The following is an 18,750-nucleotide window of genomic DNA, read 5'->3' as shown; positions in this document are numbered from 1 at the left end:
GAAAAAAAATTTGAATTTCTTAAATTTTTTATAAAAAACATCAAATTTAGCCGAAAAAGGCATTAAACTGTACACATGGATGAAACAAGAAAACTCAAAGATAAATTATCTTTTTTTTTCGAAATTTTGCACAAATAATCTTGCTTATATTATCTAGTTCCTGAACTAAAATGAAGTTCATTGCACAAGTAGAAAGGCCAAATATTAAAATTTGCTATAACTTATACCACTTTTCAGGGGGTCTACATGAAAAAATTATGAACAATGAGTAATAACACTGTAAATAGAGCACCTTATGTCTTGATTTTAGTTCAGTCTCCAGATCTAAGTTATAACTCCAAATGCTGAAAATTTCAGCTCCATATCTTAAACCGATCTGGAAATATCTTGTAAAGGTAAATAGCAAAAAATGACATATTGAGAAAACAGCATTCTAAAAATATAAAGATAAAAAACAGTCTAAAAACTTCCAGAAGCATACGATTTTTTAGCTTCAAGTTCTTGTTCTTTATCAAACCAGCCTTTAGATAATCCCCTTAATTAAATTCTTCTTTTTTTAATAAAAGTTTTTTCTTTTCTCTCCATATTACTAACACGACGCTTGTCCTTTTTCAATGAACCGGTTACAGTCTTACCACTGTGTGGTATATTTAGATACTCAAAAACGCGTTTAAGACCAGATGTTCCTTCATTAAAACTCAATATAGCTGAATTCACTCCAATTTCAAGGGTAGCTTTCTTCACCAACATATTTTTGGGACACCTAGACCAGATTACATTATTGATCCCTTCATTGCAATTTTGTGTTTCTCCATGAACACACTTTTTCAATAATTGGTCATCACTTAAATCATTGAAATCACTTAATATAATATCATGAACCCATATAGTTAGATTAACTTTTGGTTTATAATTGTCATTTCCCTGGTCATCTTCTGATTTTTTCCACTTACACCAACTTTCAGGTCCTACAGAACATAAAACATGGCGTTGTGATTGACTGTTGAAACTGGTACAGTGAAAAAGTACTGCTCTAATGTTCTTTTTCATTTGGTATATCTTTTGTGTATCTTTTAATTTGCAATTTTTAGCAGTTTAGCGAATAGCTATTCCAAAATAGTTCTGGATGATATTTACTGCCCTTTCTGATTATTTTTTCCAGTTAACTTTAGCCCTCCATGTTTCTCTTTACGACGAATACGGAGACGGCTTCCAATTCTTTTCTGAATGTGTCCAATGCACTCTAACTTTTCTGGTTTGATATCATACTCAGCATAAGGATCACTTGGTACTACATAATTAAAAGAAGAGGAGTCCCCATCTCCAAGATAGTACTTATATATGAGTCCATACAATTCCAATGAGCGTTGAAAGATATTAAGTGCACCAATCCTTTCCATTACCCCTGACAAGTTTGTGTGGTTTAAATAACAATTGTGATTTGTTTTCCAGTTTTCATATTTAGAATTTTGTTTTCTGTTGAACCAAATTTGACACCCTCTGCAATACTTGCCTAATACATCTGCATCAACACATCGACCGCTACTTATAGCAGTAACTACACCATTAAGAGAAGAATGTCCTCGTTTCTGCCAAGTACCATCAAGAGAAACCTGGTTTAATGGAATACCGGTAGTGGATTTTTCAACAGCATTTGCTTTAATTTTATTTGCAGCAAACTCCATACAATCTTTAGCAGCAGAATCATAAGCAGCTTGAATCAATTTATGATTACGTTGAAAAAGCATTTACATTCATGCGAGTTATATTTGTAATATAAGCGAAACGACTCATAGGTTCATGCCCTTGACCAATCTCATGAAAAGCAATAATCATTCTTAAGTTAATATCAAATGCACTACTGCCTTTACTTTGTGTGCTTTTGTCCGCAGTATTACTTTTAAAAGTGCACCATTCATATGAACATGATGTGCATTCGATTTTCAAACGGTGTGAAAATCCCATTCTCTTTGAATCATCATTTTGTATGGTTACTCCATTTTGACAACCTGGGCAGCTATCAACTTGCATTAATATTTCTTTGAGAATAGAAAAATACATAATTAAATTAAAATCATCTGAACACTGTTTTTCATTCAATTTAGATTTGCTAAGCTTTTTAGCACTACATGATTTTTTTAGTAAAGTTGTTGTTACTATTTCGGTTTTACTTGCTTTTCGGAACTTGTTCCCAGCGAATGTCCTCATCACTTTTCTTAAATGATTTTATTTATTTTCCATTACTTTTTATATTAGCTATATTTAAATAATAAAAAAACTAAATTCCATAAACAACTTCATTAGTAAAGGTAAACATAAATATAAAGTTTTGTCATTTATTCATCTCTTATATAACACTGAAAGTAAATGTAGTTTGTTTATTTTTTTTTAATCTACGGTATAGAACAGACTTAACCATCACACTAAATTCAATTTTTTGAAAAGTATGCCAAGTATACAAAAATTAGTCCAAAACAAGAAAGAAAAGTGTGTTGATAGGGGCCATTGCTATGGAAAATTATTTTAACCACTTCGTTTAAATCTTAAAATAAACCTTTTGTGTTTATTTTTCTGAAAAACAGATTTCAGAAATGAATTCAGGGATAATTAATTATCTTTAAACAATCTAAACTGAAAATTTGAAAAATATAAACTTTATTTCCTGGTAAACCACCTTAATTAGAACAGGTTGCTTTTTTTTAAAAAAAAAACAGTAAAGTCAACAAAATTTGGTTAAAAATGATTTTTATCTTTACAGTAGAAATTTAAACAGTTCTTTCAAAACTTATAAAAGCATTAATAAAACCCTGACAAACTGAAAGTCTACAAACTAAAAAAAAATAAAAGCCTCAACTGTTATGACGTTCTCTTAATTATTGATTAAAAATCACTAAATAAATTATTATTTTTAAGGTTTCTGGTTGTTACTAAGTTTTTTTAAGTTGCGCTTAAACTATTTCTACAACCCTTTGATTTTATTGCCGTAAGGAAAAACTTAATAGTTTAAAACTTTATAGTTTCAATCAAAGAAACTTTAGATCTAAATTTGTATCCACACTGTGGATACAAAATTAGATCACCGAAAAAAAAATGACCTAAAAAAACTTTAAATCAATGGTGCACTTGCAATTTTTGAGGAATAACTTTCAAAATGTGTCAAAACGTTGAAAATAAGGTGTTTTACTAAAAAAATGCAAAATATATTCAGAAACAAATGCAAGCGTTCCAATTAAGGCGCTGTTCCAATTATGGCAACTCTCCCCTAAATGCTTTTTTTTTTTTTTTTGTGGATAAAATACTGTTTTTAAATATTTTTTTTTATAAATTTCAATATAATGCTGCTATGCAATATAGTTGCACTTATTTAGAGTATGCGCTTAAAAAAAACGTGTTGAATTATTTTAATTAATATAAGATGGCTATAAAATGCTTACTTTTTCTTTAAAACGTACGTCTTTGGTAGTTTGGTTGTTTAATGCGCTGTCAATTATACCAACTTCATGAAAATTACGTTGATTCAAATCCACCATCAAGCACAAAATATTTTTTTTAATTTTTTCAATTTTGCCGTTTTTTCAAATACAAAAAAAAAAACAGTTTAAGCAAAAAAGACTTATAATTTTTAAAAGATTTAAAAAAATTATATTATACACGATCGTTCCATACACGACCCGCAAAATTAACATAACATACTCACCCTTACACTTAGACACGTTTGTACATAACGTTATTAAAGGGGATTTTTTCAATTTGCATGTAACATTTTTTTTTTATTATTATATTATTTCCATATGCTATGCAATATCTTCGATAGCTAAGTAGTTTAGTGCGCTGTCCTGAGTGTCGTTTCCGAGGGTTTAATTCCACCCCTTGCCATAAATACATTTTTCAATTTTTCAAACTTAACATATTTCTCGCAAAAACTATATATAGCAAAAAAGACTTCTCTTTGTAAAAATGAAATTTCAAAGATTTCTCACTTTATAGAGAGATTAAACACGATTGTACCATATACCACTCGCAAACTCAACTTTACACTTTCAAACTTTTAGACATTCAGACTTACTACTACTACTACTACTACTACTACTACTACTACTACTACTACTACTACTACTACTACTACTACTACTACTACTACTACTACTACTACTACTACTACTACTACTACTACTACTACTACTACTACTACTACTACTACTACTACTACTACTACTACTACTACTACTACTACTACTACTACTACTACTACTACTACTACTACTAGGGGAGAACGGGGTGAGATAAACAAAAAAAATTTCTTGCGTGCTGCGCTTTAAATTTTCCACAAAAACCATAAAAATTGGTTTAAAGCTATAGTCCAATGAATTGTCATGTTAAATTATTGCAAAACCCATTATTTAACTATCAAATTAAGTTCAAGGGCTTGGTTTTTTAAAGCGACACTGTTTGTCCCATGTCACCCCATATTGGGGTGAAATGGGACAATGGTTGGGTTGAAATGGGACAAAAATAGAAACAAATAATTTTAAGCATTATTTTATTGTTTATTCTACTCCTTATAAAACAACAATACACAAAATTTATTTATGTTTAACAAAAATAAAATACCATTCTAAATTCATTTGTAACTTTATTCAACAGGTTGCTTGATGTTTAAATTGAGTCAAAATTACGTTGATGTCTGAGGGGTAAATTTTTTTCTTTTTCTTATCTTTAACTTCTTTTTTTCTTTTACATTCTGATAAACTTTCAACTAGTTCATTTCTTGTTGGTGTGTTCAACAAGAAATGAACTTCCAGAGACTAGAACATTTTCTTTTTGCACTCTTTCTCTTTGCCACCCTTTCACCCGCTTTTGGAAATGGCCTCATATCTTCTGCTGTCCAATGGTAGGCAGAAGTGCTGATTTGCTATTTCTTTTCATTAATAACTTCAGATACAATACACAGTGATGTCGGAATTGTTTGTTTGTCGGAATTGTCATTTGCTGAAATTGGTGGATCAGATACATAAGAACATAAAAAGTCGACATCACTGAAAACATATGGATCGTACGGGAAAATGCCAGCTGCTTTAAAACCATTTTGAATGTTTTGGGAAGTAAAGGCTCTAGTATAAGCTATTCCTAAATTTTCAGAAATGTCATATATCGTCATAGGAGTATTTGGATGTGCCTTTAACCATGAATCACATGCTGAATTGTAAAATTTCTTTAATGGCCCAATGGGGGCATTTGTTGCTGCAATGGGGTGGCAATGTCAAGAGCACAACATTGCTTTCCTTAGCTTTATCCATCAGTTCAATCGATATATGAGTTTTGTGGTTGTCCATTATTAAAAGTAATGGATGATCCTTGCTAGGATGTCCATACTCCACAAAATGATCAAACCATTTCAAAAAAATTTCTGTATTTATCCATCCACTAGGATTAGCATCACCTTTTGTACCTGTTGGTGCCCCTTTAAGCGAATGGCTACAAAAGTGGACAAGAGGAAATATCAAAAACGGTGGAATAAAATTTCCAAGGGCATTAATGCAACCCACCATTGTAACTAGGGTTCCCCATTCAGCAGAAGTTACCTGTCCTACTTGCTTTACTCCTTTACCAGCAATCACTTTCACTGGCTTATGAACAGTTGTCAGACCTGTTTCGTCAATATTGTAAATGCAATCAGCAGAAAAGTTATAGCGCTTCTGCACACTGTCAAGGTTTTTGAAGAAAGTATCTACATTTGTGCGATTGAAACTAGTTGTTCGACTGAGGCTGGTAGCTTCTGGCGTACGAATAGATAATTTATACGATTTAAGAATAAATAAAATCATTTAGTTCCAGCTGTTTCACTCTTTTTCCAGTTTTCTGGTATTTTAATGTCATTTTTAATTGCATATTGATATGCAAGTTGCTTTGTTTCTCTAACATCAAGTCCATAATGCGTATTAGATGCTTGACAAAAATATATAGAAAGTTCATCTTCTTGTGTCTTATTAAAAATATATTTATGTTGTTCATCAAAGTATAAGTTACTGTAAGAAGTTTCTTTATTAACCTTTATTTTCCGCTGTAAACTTGATTTTGAAATTGTATACTCTTGTGCAGCTGCTCGTAGTGATAAACTGCCAGATTCGACAGCCATCACAGCAGCTTTTATTGTATGAGCATCAGGCTTTAACCAACTTATCACTCGTTTGTACTTTCTTGGCATCTGAAAAATTATTACTCATATTACTCACTCCATTATTAAAAAAAATTATGCTCATTTTAATTGCATTAACCAAAATCCAGATTAGGCTATAAATCTTAAATTTATATTAACGAAAATAAAATAGTATCACAACCCTATAAAACTTATAATGTGATTAAATTTAATAAAGCTAATAGTGAAGAACTTTATTTAAACTGAATTTAAAATACAAAAATGATTGGCATTAAAACAATACTTACTGTGAAAGATGTCTTCAGGACCAAGTAACAAAGAAATCCAATATAATTATTATTATTTTCTATGATAAAAAACACTTTACTATAAAGTAACATTGAAATCTTATCATAAACATAAACATAATTTTCTGTTAATTTGCTTTTTTACAAAAATATTGATTATAAAAGTTAAAGTACAGTAAATTAAAAAAATGATAAAATTGAACAGTGTCCCATTTCACCCCAATTCTCCTGTCCCAAGTCACCCCATCACTAGTAGGTGTGAGAAAACCTTTATTTTATATAGTTCTCGTAGCCATATGCTAATCATATTTCTTCAGTAGTTAAATAAAACAATAGTGAATAATTAAAAAATATAAACAGAAAAATATATGCAAACAACACAAAAATATTTAATATTAATGATGTCTTCAAAATCCAAGAAAATTATTAGATTTTTACATATTCGCAAATAATCCGAAAAAAAACAACTTCTGAAACTTAAAAAACACAATAATATGAAGAAGCTATTGCAAACTTATAACATATAGAAACAACTTTTGCTTTATCAAATTTTTTCACTGAGATATTGCTAAGTCCCTACTCACCCCATGTCTCATCTCACCCCGTTCTCCCCTACTACTACTACTACTACTACTATTACTACTACTACTACTACTACTACTACTACTACTACTACTACTACTACTACTACTACTACTACTACGACTACTTTTTTAAAATTGATCAAGATTAAGGTTTTCCCTTAATCTTGATCAAATTTATGTAACAAATAGTCCAGCAGCTGAAAGTACGCGCTCTTATTTTTTCAAGAGCATTGAATAAAAATTTAAGATTTTCAGTTGTTTAACTTTATGGTTCAACATTTTTTTGAAACCATTTGAAAAGGGAAGTCAAAGTTGCCCTGGTTTGATCGATTTTACAAAGTATCCAGCTCGGGATGAAACTTTTGAAGTTTTTGTTAAGAATCGAAAGCTTGTTGCGAGGAAAAGCCCATTGATTGATGTCTCAAAGGAGTTAATTCTTCCTCCAATTCTACATGGCAAAATAAAAATTGGGAATGTGTTATTTGAAAAGTTCCAAGATAACGAGAAAGATTCGAAATTCTTTCAAGAAATAGTGCAAAGATGGAACCTTAACGTGGATAGGAAGGCTGAGGATATTGTCTACTCGAAATTTTATGGGATTTTATGAGAGATTGTGTGAGTCTCTTCCCGATTTCGGCACAATTCCACTTTCTGATCACTCTAAACAAATACTTGCAGTATTGAGAGATTTTGATAAGTGGTCAAAAGTTGTTTCTTCAACAAAAATGAATATTTTTTCTGAGGAAGCTGCTGTAATTGCATGCAAAGAAGTTCATTCTGCTTCTAGAGATTGTTGTTTGGCAGCTACCCTAGCCCCTGGTCTTGAAGCGGTTGGCGGTTTTGGGACAAACCCTTTAATTCACATGATGGTGATGCATCTCGGATTTTTTGTGTACAAAAATAAGTTTATCGGAGCAGGATCTGAAGAAGGAATAGAAAGTTTTCACAATAAATTATCGAACGAAATGACTCGGCATAAGTTGTTCAGAGAAAATCGGTTGAAGAATGCCCTAAAATGGATGTGTATTGATGTTTTGTTATCGGATTCCGGTCTAATTTTGTAATATTTTTGACAATCGATTTCGATGTTTCTTATTTCTTAATGATGTAGTTGATAAACTTGTTGTTTAAATTACAGTGGCATCTCTGTTTTGAAACGTACCAAAAAATTCAGATATACCGCTTTGTAGAGCGTTCACTCTTTTTCAACTTAGTAATACATCGTGTTATATATATTTCAGCTACTTTTCGAGATAATACAGAAAAACTGTCTTTTTTGGCCTTTCTAAGCCATTTTATAAGGTAAAATTTCAGAACGTGATAAATTTTTTTGACGATCCAAATTTTTTGAAACTTTCATATTTTCTTAGCTGGATAGTGCCTAAAAGATTGTGGGAATCATTTTTTCATTTTTACGAATTTTTTTTTTTACACTACGGCGGACTCGTTGTGGAGTGGGGTCCATATTTTGAAACCCTATACAGAGTCAGAATAAGCAAAGATATGCGCAATCTGATTCGCTGATTTTGAAAGAGAGGCTTTTGCGTGTATGTTTAAATCAAAACAAATGTCAAAAAAAGCATTGAATAATAAAAGTGAATTTGAGTAATTTCATAAAAAACCAAATAATAATAGCAAAAAAAAAATTATGACTTTTTTATCCAATTTTGTGCAATATAGTACAAATACTTATACAAACCCTCACAACTCAAAACATCCGTGATTTTCAGAATTTTTTCTTAAAAATAAAGATTTTAAAAAATTAGTTTGTTTTTCTAATTGTTTTTATAATTCTAAGATATAAAAAAGACAACCATTGTAACAAACTATAAACCAGATGGTGAAACTTAACTATGCTGTGATTCTCATACAAATTGTATGATAAATTATACCAAGTTAATTATAGTCTATTGATATTAGTAAATAAATTTTAAAATTGTTTTAAAAAATCTATTGTATGATACAATAGATTTTTTAAAACAATTTTAAAATTTATCTACTAATATCAATAGACTATAATTAACTTGGTATAATTTTTTTCAAATTAAGTTCCCATTTATCCAATCATTTGGCAAGAAAAGTATTTTGAAACAATAGCCTAATTTCTTTTTAGAACTTTACACTTATTACTCCCATATATAAATTATATACAACACTAAAAAAATTTGAGAATATTGCTTATTGGTTGTTATAGCTAGCCCAGATGATTTGCAACACTCTTAAATTAAAAGCAATTGTCAGCAAGAGCAAATTTAGATATCCTTTGGTAATGTATAGTAATAAAAAATCACAAAGCATTGTAAGCTGTTAGAAAAAATCTATAACCTGATGTCCACAAGTGGGTTTTGATATAGGAAACTGATTACCAAAAGCAATAACTCTCAACTTACCACACCTTTAACTAAGTGTAAAAAGGTAGAAACCAGAAAGATTGCAAACATGCAAGTTCATGTTGTTGTTTATTTCAATTTCAAAACTCAATACATTTTTGTTGATATATAGCTTTTAACCTGAACAAAATACTTGTCATTGTGTTCTATAATTAATATAAAATGTGTATCCTTTAACAGCAACTGATGGTAAATAATATTAAATAAAGCAGCAAACTTTGATAAATTTTATATACTTATAATGCTACTAATTTGTTTTACATTATATACTCCAGAAGAAAAAGAAAATATGTCTGCTCTAAAAAATTAGAAAAAAAATCTTAAATAAAATTTACTCCATATTTACAAATTTTATTTATGGTTTTATTATGTAATTTTTAATATAACCATAAAAACAAGTGTTCTTTTTTCAAATTTCAGTGAATATCTCTTGTTTATTAATATAAAAACAGAGATGCGTTATGTTTTATTTTGATCTAATATTAACAATTTTTTTGAAAACTTGCTTCTTCAAATGTAAAAGCTAATTTTGATGAAGTTTTTTTTATTACAAAAATTGCCATAATTCAACTTTATTTAGTTAAATTTTTTGAATTTAATACTCAGAAAAGTTTTAATGTTCAGTGAAAAAACAAATATCACTTTTTTTGTTAAATTTTCCAATAGATTATTATCCAATTTATTATTCAAATTATTTCCATTAGATTAATATCCAATTTTTATCCTATATAATATATAAAGAAAAATATTGATGTATGCCTTATCAGCCTTCTCAAAATTTAGGTTGAACAGTAACTTCTTCAGGGTTCGTAGATTTAAATGGAGCATGTAAGCTAGTTTGGCAAAACATCTGTAAAAATTTTCTTTTTCCAAAATTTTAAATGTTAAACTGTTTATAATTAACAAGCTGGTATAAAGATGCAGTAACGAGCTTAGAACAACCTCTACCTCAGGTTAAAATTTATACTTTGCATATTTTAAGTACTTTACCAGTAGTCTGGTGCAATTGCATATAAACTTTGTATCGAGCATGCTTTATAGAACACGGACATTATATTTGATAAGAAACACATTTAGAAATTGCACACATGCAAATTCAAGTGAAATATTTCAAGAGTTTATACATACAAAACACATTTTATAATAGCAAAAATATTCATAGCATGACAACTTATTTTGTTCTTTTTTTGATAATTTTCTTTTCTTTTTTTTATTACTCTTTTTTCATTAAAACAATTGATTTTAACCACTTAGTTTGGTTTTTTAAATCATTTTATTTTTCAATTACTGCAATAAAAAAAATGCCACAATCATTTGCCATAAGCCACTTTTGTTTATGCCATAATCCACTTTTATTTGGTTAACTTATTTGACTTCAATACTTTTTCTTGCTTTTAATGTCAGTGTTTATATGTAACTGTACAAAAATTACTGTTCTGTAGACAAACATAAATATCACTTCTTTTGTTAAATTTTCAATGATTTTATAACTTAATGCAGCCTGCCAAAATTTTTAAAAGTTTTAAAAAAGTTTTTAATGGTTTAACACGATGTTTTATTAAAGTTACGTAATAAAAAAATATATCAGCCTCCTCCAAACTATGGTTGAAACAAAGCATGAAAACAAAACCTCCTCAGAGCTCATATATTGACATAGAACATGTAAGCTAGTTTTGCAATTAGTACAAATTTTCTTTTTTAAAAAACTCTAATTTTCAACTCTTTATAATAAACATGTAAATCAGTTTATAAATAAAGTTCTTCACCAGTAGTCACGTAAAACTGCATATAAACTTTGTATGCAAAAGTGCTTCACTATTAGTCTCGTACAACATACTTATATAAACTATGTATTTGAGAATGCTTTAAGGCCAAGAGCATATTTTAAGAGAAACACATTTGTAGATTTTTTCAAATTTACTTCAACACATTTTTTATTTTCGTTTCTTAAAATTAAACAATAGATAAAGTCTTCATCACCAAGATAAACTTTATTGAAATTTTTACGAGTGAAAATTCTCTTGTACAAATAGATTTTGATACATTTTAAATACTCTGAAGAGTACTAAAATAAAATGAATTTCCTGTGTATATTATTACTTTGAAATTTATTTCAACAATCTGTTTGTTTTGATTTTCATTATATTTTTTAACAAAATCGCACTTGCCACTCTTTCAAAATCAGATTGCTCATTTTTCTGCCTATTCTGAGCCTGTATAGTAGGGTGGAGCAATTTTCATAGCAAAAAAAAAAGATTTTAAAAACCAATATTACTGAGACACGAATCAATGACTATTAATTATAAGATAAAAGTAAAAAAATATTTTTTGATTTTGATGAGATCTTGAGGGTCCTCTTTGGAATTTAAATTCTTGACAGGTCCTAATATTTTTGAATTTTTTTTTTCTAAACCATATCAACCTTGGACTCAAAAAAAGCAGAAAAAAATGCTTGTTTCATAAATAATAATTTTATTGAAAAAAATTTTTGGTGAAAAAAATACTTGCAAAGAAAGGCCTTAAAACTCCCGTTTTGTTGAGGACGGGGGTTTTTAATGAAAAAAACTACTCTACTTTTAATTTTTTAATAAAAACAAATATTATTTTCAAAATAAGCATATTATTTTGCTTCTTTTAAGTATCAAGTTGATATAGTTTAGGAAAAAAAAATTTAAACAATATTAGGACCCATCAAAAATTTAGAATCCAAAGAGGAACCTCAAGAACTCATCTAAACTAAAAAAAAAAAGAGTAAGGTTCTTTTTTCACCAAAAGATATTGTTTTGCTGCTCAGGCAAATCAAATTTCAAAAATTTTCAAAATCGCTCCACCCTACTGTATAGGGTTTCATAATATGCGAGCGGGGTTGGTTGTCACGCGGGTCAGTTGTCACAAAGTTTACTACAGGAAATATAGATAAGTTGTAAAGCTTTAAAATTATGCAATGGAAATCTTATAAATTAAAAGCATTTTCACTGAAATTTTGAGTTTTTTCTAGCGTGTAGAAAAAAATGTATTTGTTTTTATAGGTTTTCGATATGAAAAAGTTAAATTTCGCTCACTTAGAACTTTTCTTTTACCAAACGAATATTATTTTATTGTGTTTTGAATGCAAATTTTTAAAGTTTTTTTATTATTTTGAGTAACTTAATCCACCAAAAATTCTCATGAAATTTACACGCTTTTAGGTAAATTTACAGGTGCCTTACAACTTACATAAAAGGGGTTGCTTGTCACAAAATATGGGATGGTTGTCCGCATTCATTGAGAAATATTTGAATGTTTAGGATATTATTGGTTAAACTAAATATTTGTAATCTAGATTTTTATTTTTTATTTTATAAATTTTTATTTTAATGTGTATAAATTCGAATTATGGGGTAAATAATAGTGGGGTAGAGATGTATATATATATATAAATATATATATATATATATATATATATATATATATATATATATATATATATATATATATATATATATAAATATATATATATATATATATATATATAAATATATATATATATATATATATATATATATATATATATATATATACATATACATATATATATATATATATATATGTATATGTACATATATATATATATATATGTATATATATATATATATGTATATGTACATATATATATATTTGTATATGTACATATATATATATGTATATATATATATATGTATATGTACATATATATATGTATGTACATATATATATATATATATATATATATATATATATATATATATATATATATATATATATAATATATATATATATATATATATACATATGTATATATATATATATATATATATATATATATATATATATATATATATATATATATATACATACATAATGTTTTGTGTATTCATTATTTGCAAATATTTTTCTTTTCTTTGTAAAAAATGGTACGAAATTTTATAACAAAATCTAATAGAGGTTTCACTTCTGAAGATGTCATTATGCGTGCTGTTAAAGATGTAAAGATCAATTTACATCTTTATCATTTCTATTGGATTAGTAACAAAAAACAATGAAATTAATTACAGAACATCAACACGTTATTGTAAAAAAATTATCATTACTAACCCATCACAAGGCTCTACACCAGATCTAATTGACAAAAATCAAAACTCCACCTGCAATAATATTATAGGATACAAAAATCGAAAGATATTGCCAGACAAATAGAAAAAAAACTTGTACCAGTTGCAAGCAGAAGAAATTTATTTTGGTTTAACTCCTACTGAAGTAAAAAAGCTTGCTTTCCAGCTTGCAATTAAAAATAATATAAAAGTTCCCAATTCTTGGGTTGTAAAGGAACAAGCTGGTAAGGATTGGTTTACAGGATTTATAAAGCGCCATTCAATTATTTCCATTAGACAACCTGAAGCTAATAGTTTAAGTCGAGCGACAAGTTTCAATAAGCAGAACGTTGCATTATTTTTTAGCAATTTGCAGCACTGTATGTAAAAATACTTGTTCTCACCAAATGACATTTGAAACATGGATGAAACAGCTGTAACTACTGTACAAAGACCTAAAAAGGTTATTGCCAAAAAAGGATTAAAACAAGTAGGAGCCATCACATCAGCTGAAAGAGAAACTCGTATAACATTAGCATGCACAATAAATGCTATTGGAAGTGGCATTCCACCTTTTTTTATTTTTCCTCGTAAAAACTTTTAAGATCATTTCTTAAAGGTTTTAGTAGGAGCACCAACGGAGATGTCAATGCAAATGGTTGGATGAAAGAAGAAAACTTTGTAAAATATCTGAAACTTTTTTAGACAAAACAAATAGCACTAAAGAAAAATCTTGTTTATTGTTGCTTGACAATCATGAAACCCATCTTAGTATTAATGGAAATATAGATTTGGCAAAAATTAATGGAATAGTAATGCCTACCTTCCCACCACACTGCACACATAAGTTGCAGTCCTTGGATAAGGCAGTTTATGGTCCCTTCAAAAACTATATAAATACTGCTATGACTTCATGGTTGGTAATGAATCCTGGAAAAACCGTTACAATATATGATATTCCAAAAATAGTAAACATTGCATTTCCAAAGGCTGTTTCTCCCCACAATATTTTAAGTGGTTTTGCTGCGACAGGTATTTACCCATTAAATCCAGATAATTTTACTGAAATTGATTATTGTCCTAACTATGTAACTGATCGCCCAGACCCACCTTGTTCACAGGCTGACTCAAATAAAAATGACTGCAAACCTTATTCAATGCAACCAGAACCAACAAATAAAAGGTTTAATGAATCTATTTAGATACCAGATAATTAGGTAGACATAACAATAGAAGATCCAGTTGTATCAAACAAAGCCAGGAACCAAACACCTCATTGGTTTTTAAAAATTTTATCATACCACTTGAGAGTATTAGGCCTCTGCCTAAAGCAGGTCCAAGGTTAGCATCAAAAAGAGGTAAGAAAAAACGTTCAACTATGCTTCTTACTGACTCACCTGTCAAGGTGAGTCAGTAAGAATCATAGTTGTCATGGCTTGCTAATAATAAAAAGAAAAAAACTAATAAAAAAAATATTAAGAAGTATCGTAAATCATTTATGATTGGAAGTAAAAATGAATTGATAAAATCAAATCTTGCCAAAAAAAAAACTTCTACAGTGTTAAATTCATCTGAAGATGAAGAGTATCTATGCATCTATTGCTTTGAATCATTTGTTAACAGCAGATCAAGAGAACAGTACATTCATTGCCAGGTTTGCCAAAAATGGGCACATGAAGAATGCACATCAGGCTTACAACAGTTTATTTGAGAATTATGTTTTCCATTCAACAATTTATAAAAACATAGTTTTTAAAAATACTTTCTAAACTAAATGTGTTCATAGTGTTATATTAAAAAGGATTATTTTTTCGATATACAGTGTTTTCTTTTTTTTTAGCATATAGCCTTTTCTTTTTTTTTTCTTTTTCAGATTGTTCTTAATATTATATAAACAAAATTATTTATTGGCACTCGTTTTACATAAACTGGTTATAATCCAAACATACCAAGAAATGACAACCAACCCCACTCTATGTGACAACCAACCCCGCTGATGGGGTTGGTTGTCACACGGAAGAGGTCTTTGATAAGTGGTTTTACAGCAAAAAATATTTTACTCTATGTCATAAAAATATTGTAATAATTACCGGAAATAGTTAATTTTCTTTTGTGCAAAGTTTGGCATTGATTTGATAAAATATAAAAGCTGAGCAGTCTAAAATGTAAAAAGTGTGACAACCAACCCCGTTCTCCTCTACCTCATTAATTGCAGGATGAAATTGGAACTTTGAACCGAATTTACCTGAAGGCCGAATTCAGATTTTAAAAACACATTTAGTTGAAAGAGTAATTTTACAAAGATAGCAAAACCTAATTTTTTACTAATCATTTTTTAGAAACTAAAATTATTATTTTTTAGCTCGTAATTAACCATATTTCGAAATCTGACAAAACACAAGTGAAACAAAGTAATTTTTTATTCTAAAGTAGTTTTATTTTTAGTAATTTTGGAATCTTTACAACTCTTAATGTTTTTAAACGAACATGAGCAAAAAACATTAACAATTTTGAAAATTTTTGAATATCAGTTTTATAAAGGAAAAAAACAGTTTTTTTTTTTAGGATTTTGAAAGCGATAAATAGGATTTAATAAGTGATGAATAGACTGTGAGCCTAAAAAAGACTTTTCGGTTATTGACTCTGTAAGCCAAATCTATTTCTAATATGTTTTCCTATTATTTTTTTTATGTTTCCAAGGCCGAGAGGGCCAACTTTAGTAGGTGAGGTTATCAATTTTTTTTTTTAACTATGATTACAACCCTCTCTTAACTCTTTAACTCCAAAACACGAAACTTGACTAACAATGCGTCGCGCGTTGAAATAGGTTAATATACATAAAGCATGTAATATAATTTATAATTTTTGTTTTTTTGAATTGAAAAAATTTAATACTTTCGTATTTAACTGAAACTTTCGAATTTAACTGAAAGTTAAATGAAATTATGCAATTGCTACCAAATTTAACTGAAATTTTTATTTCAAATTTGTTATCGAAGCCGAAGTCAACTTTGCCATTCAGTAAATTTCGTATTCCGAATTTTTACAAATATTCGCCGGTCCTTAGTTTGAAAAAATGTCAGCAAGAACAATTCTAATTTAATATTGATTTTGAGCACATTACTTTTGGTTTATTTTTAAACTTTGTTGATAATAAACTGAAGATGAACTTTGACCTTTGTTAAGGAACGCTTTTTTTAATATAAATATCAATGAGCTCTGAATTTTTATTCATTTTCATTGCTTTTTTCACAGTCATTATCATTTCAACTTTCAGGAATATTTTTTCATCAAAATTGTAAATTTTGCTCTCAAACTTTGGGTCATTCGGAAAAAGACCCAGAAATACGTTTTTAAGATTCCAATTTTTGTTTTCCTATGAATTTTTATATTTAAATACTTTCTGTTTTGAAAGTAAGTATTTATCTAATGTAATTGAAAAATGTTTCCAATTCAACAACAATAAACTTAATCAATCTTTTAAATGATTCGGATTGTCTGGAAAACAATTTGGAAAGTTGACTATTTGTGTTAAAGATTGAAAAGGGCAAAAGTGGTGGACCTTAACACCTGCAGAGTCACTGACACTAGAGCCAAGCCATTCAATGTGATGAGCATTAAATTTACCAACAACAACGATATTGGGTTAAGGATAAAAAAGAAAGGGCTAGGTCAATTTGATTAGAAATAACATCAAAAAAGTGCAGTCTTGAGATGATTGAGAGCAATATAGAACAAAGAAAAAGGCGATAGAGTGAAGTGGTGCTAAACGAAAGCACATAAAAGAATAGTCTATGGATTCAAACCTAGTTTCTCCACAAATGGATGAATTATTACGAATGTAAATGCCCATGCTAAGCATGTGACTATTGGAGTCTTTACAAATTGAAGAAAGATAACCATCAACTCTAAGATCACCGAATTAGACAGCTGAACTTAAAAAGTCTCACAAAGAGCAAGTAGGTTTGGTGAACTTTGCAAGAGATAAAACTCAATAGAAGCAAAATTACTTCGAAGACCACGTATATTAGTTAATGATAGATTTAGAGAACTTGGTGATAAATATGGTTTTTTGTGTTTTATAGTTTTTGGTACTTTAGTCATTATTTAATTTGCTGAAGAACTTGACTCAAAGCACAGGTAGTACTCAGTACACTTTTTAAAAGTCCAAGCAATTGCTTCATTACTATTTATAAACCCTGAACTGGAACAAACGGCTCCAAATGTGGCCTCAAAAATGTACACCAAAAGTAAGAACAAAGACACCATCCATGGGCAACATGGCACTGTTAGTACTCTGATATTTTACAGCGGTTGATGGAATCAGCTTCTCTGAGAGCTTTCACAGATTTTAGGAAACCTGACTACCAGCCGGCCTCAGAACCATAAAACTGAGTTTTAGAGCTGTACCCTCATTAGGAGATAATAAATTGAGTTGTCTTGTCATAAAAACAGAGACACAAGCAGAACACATGCATTGAGTCAAAAAGATCCAGCATTCAACATGCTAAACTGGAAACAATGCCTGTTTCTTTTAAAAGTTCTTTTAAAGTTAATATATTCTCCTCTTAGATCTTTTGTTGTTAATTCATTTAAAGTTTTGAGGACCCTTTATTTGAAGGAATTGTTTGAGCATGGTTACCAATGAGTTCTATCAAGTTTTGACACCTAACATCAACTCCAATGTTATGCCTTCTTGTTCATTAACATATCTTTGTAAAATGTTGTTTTCGACTGAAGAAAATTTTATCATTTTTATAATTCTTCTGAGGTTTTTAATAATTTCTTGAAAATCTTCAGTAAGATCTATGATTTTGATGTCTTCTTCTAGTTCGCAGATTATGTTAGCACCTTCAAAATTATTTTGCATTCAACTCATCATCAATATTTTTGACAGATTTACTTTTACTATCTTTGCTAACATCTACATAATCTGTTATTTCTTTTTTTAGAGACTTTAGTACAAATGTAATCAATATGGGGTTTCCATGTAACATTCTCATCAAGATAAATGCCAAGAAAACAAGTAAAAGTTTCGTTTTTTATTTCAAATTCATCAATAAGATTTTTTGGCAAGGTTGTTGGTAAAAAAAACTTTTGTAGATATAGGGTGAAACAGAATCTATATTGTTTTATCAAAGTTTACGGTCAATTTGTTACATTTAAACCACTCAGATACGCATTAAAGTTTTTTTATCTATATTTCGTATTATCAGCAAACAT

General features: G+C 28.8%; 1 protein-coding gene across 1 annotated transcript; it reads right to left on the bottom strand.

Annotated features, from left to right (window-relative positions):
- Positions 1–5,189: 5,189 nt before the first annotated feature.
- LOC124819023 (uncharacterized) lies at positions 5,190–5,825 on the bottom strand. Its single transcript, XM_065811898.1, has one exon. It carries the CDS (start codon positions 5,823–5,825, stop codon positions 5,190–5,192), a length of 636 nt encoding a protein of 211 aa, XP_065667970.1.
- Positions 5,826–18,750: the final 12,925 nt, after the last annotated feature.

The sequence above is a fragment of the Hydra vulgaris genome, chromosome 12 (assembly GCF_038396675.1).
Source record: "Hydra vulgaris chromosome 12, alternate assembly HydraT2T_AEP".
Classification (NCBI taxonomy): domain Eukaryota; kingdom Metazoa; phylum Cnidaria; class Hydrozoa; order Anthoathecata; family Hydridae; genus Hydra; species Hydra vulgaris.
Note: the sequence above shows the minus strand (reverse complement) of the source record. Positions and strands in the feature narration are given on the sequence as shown.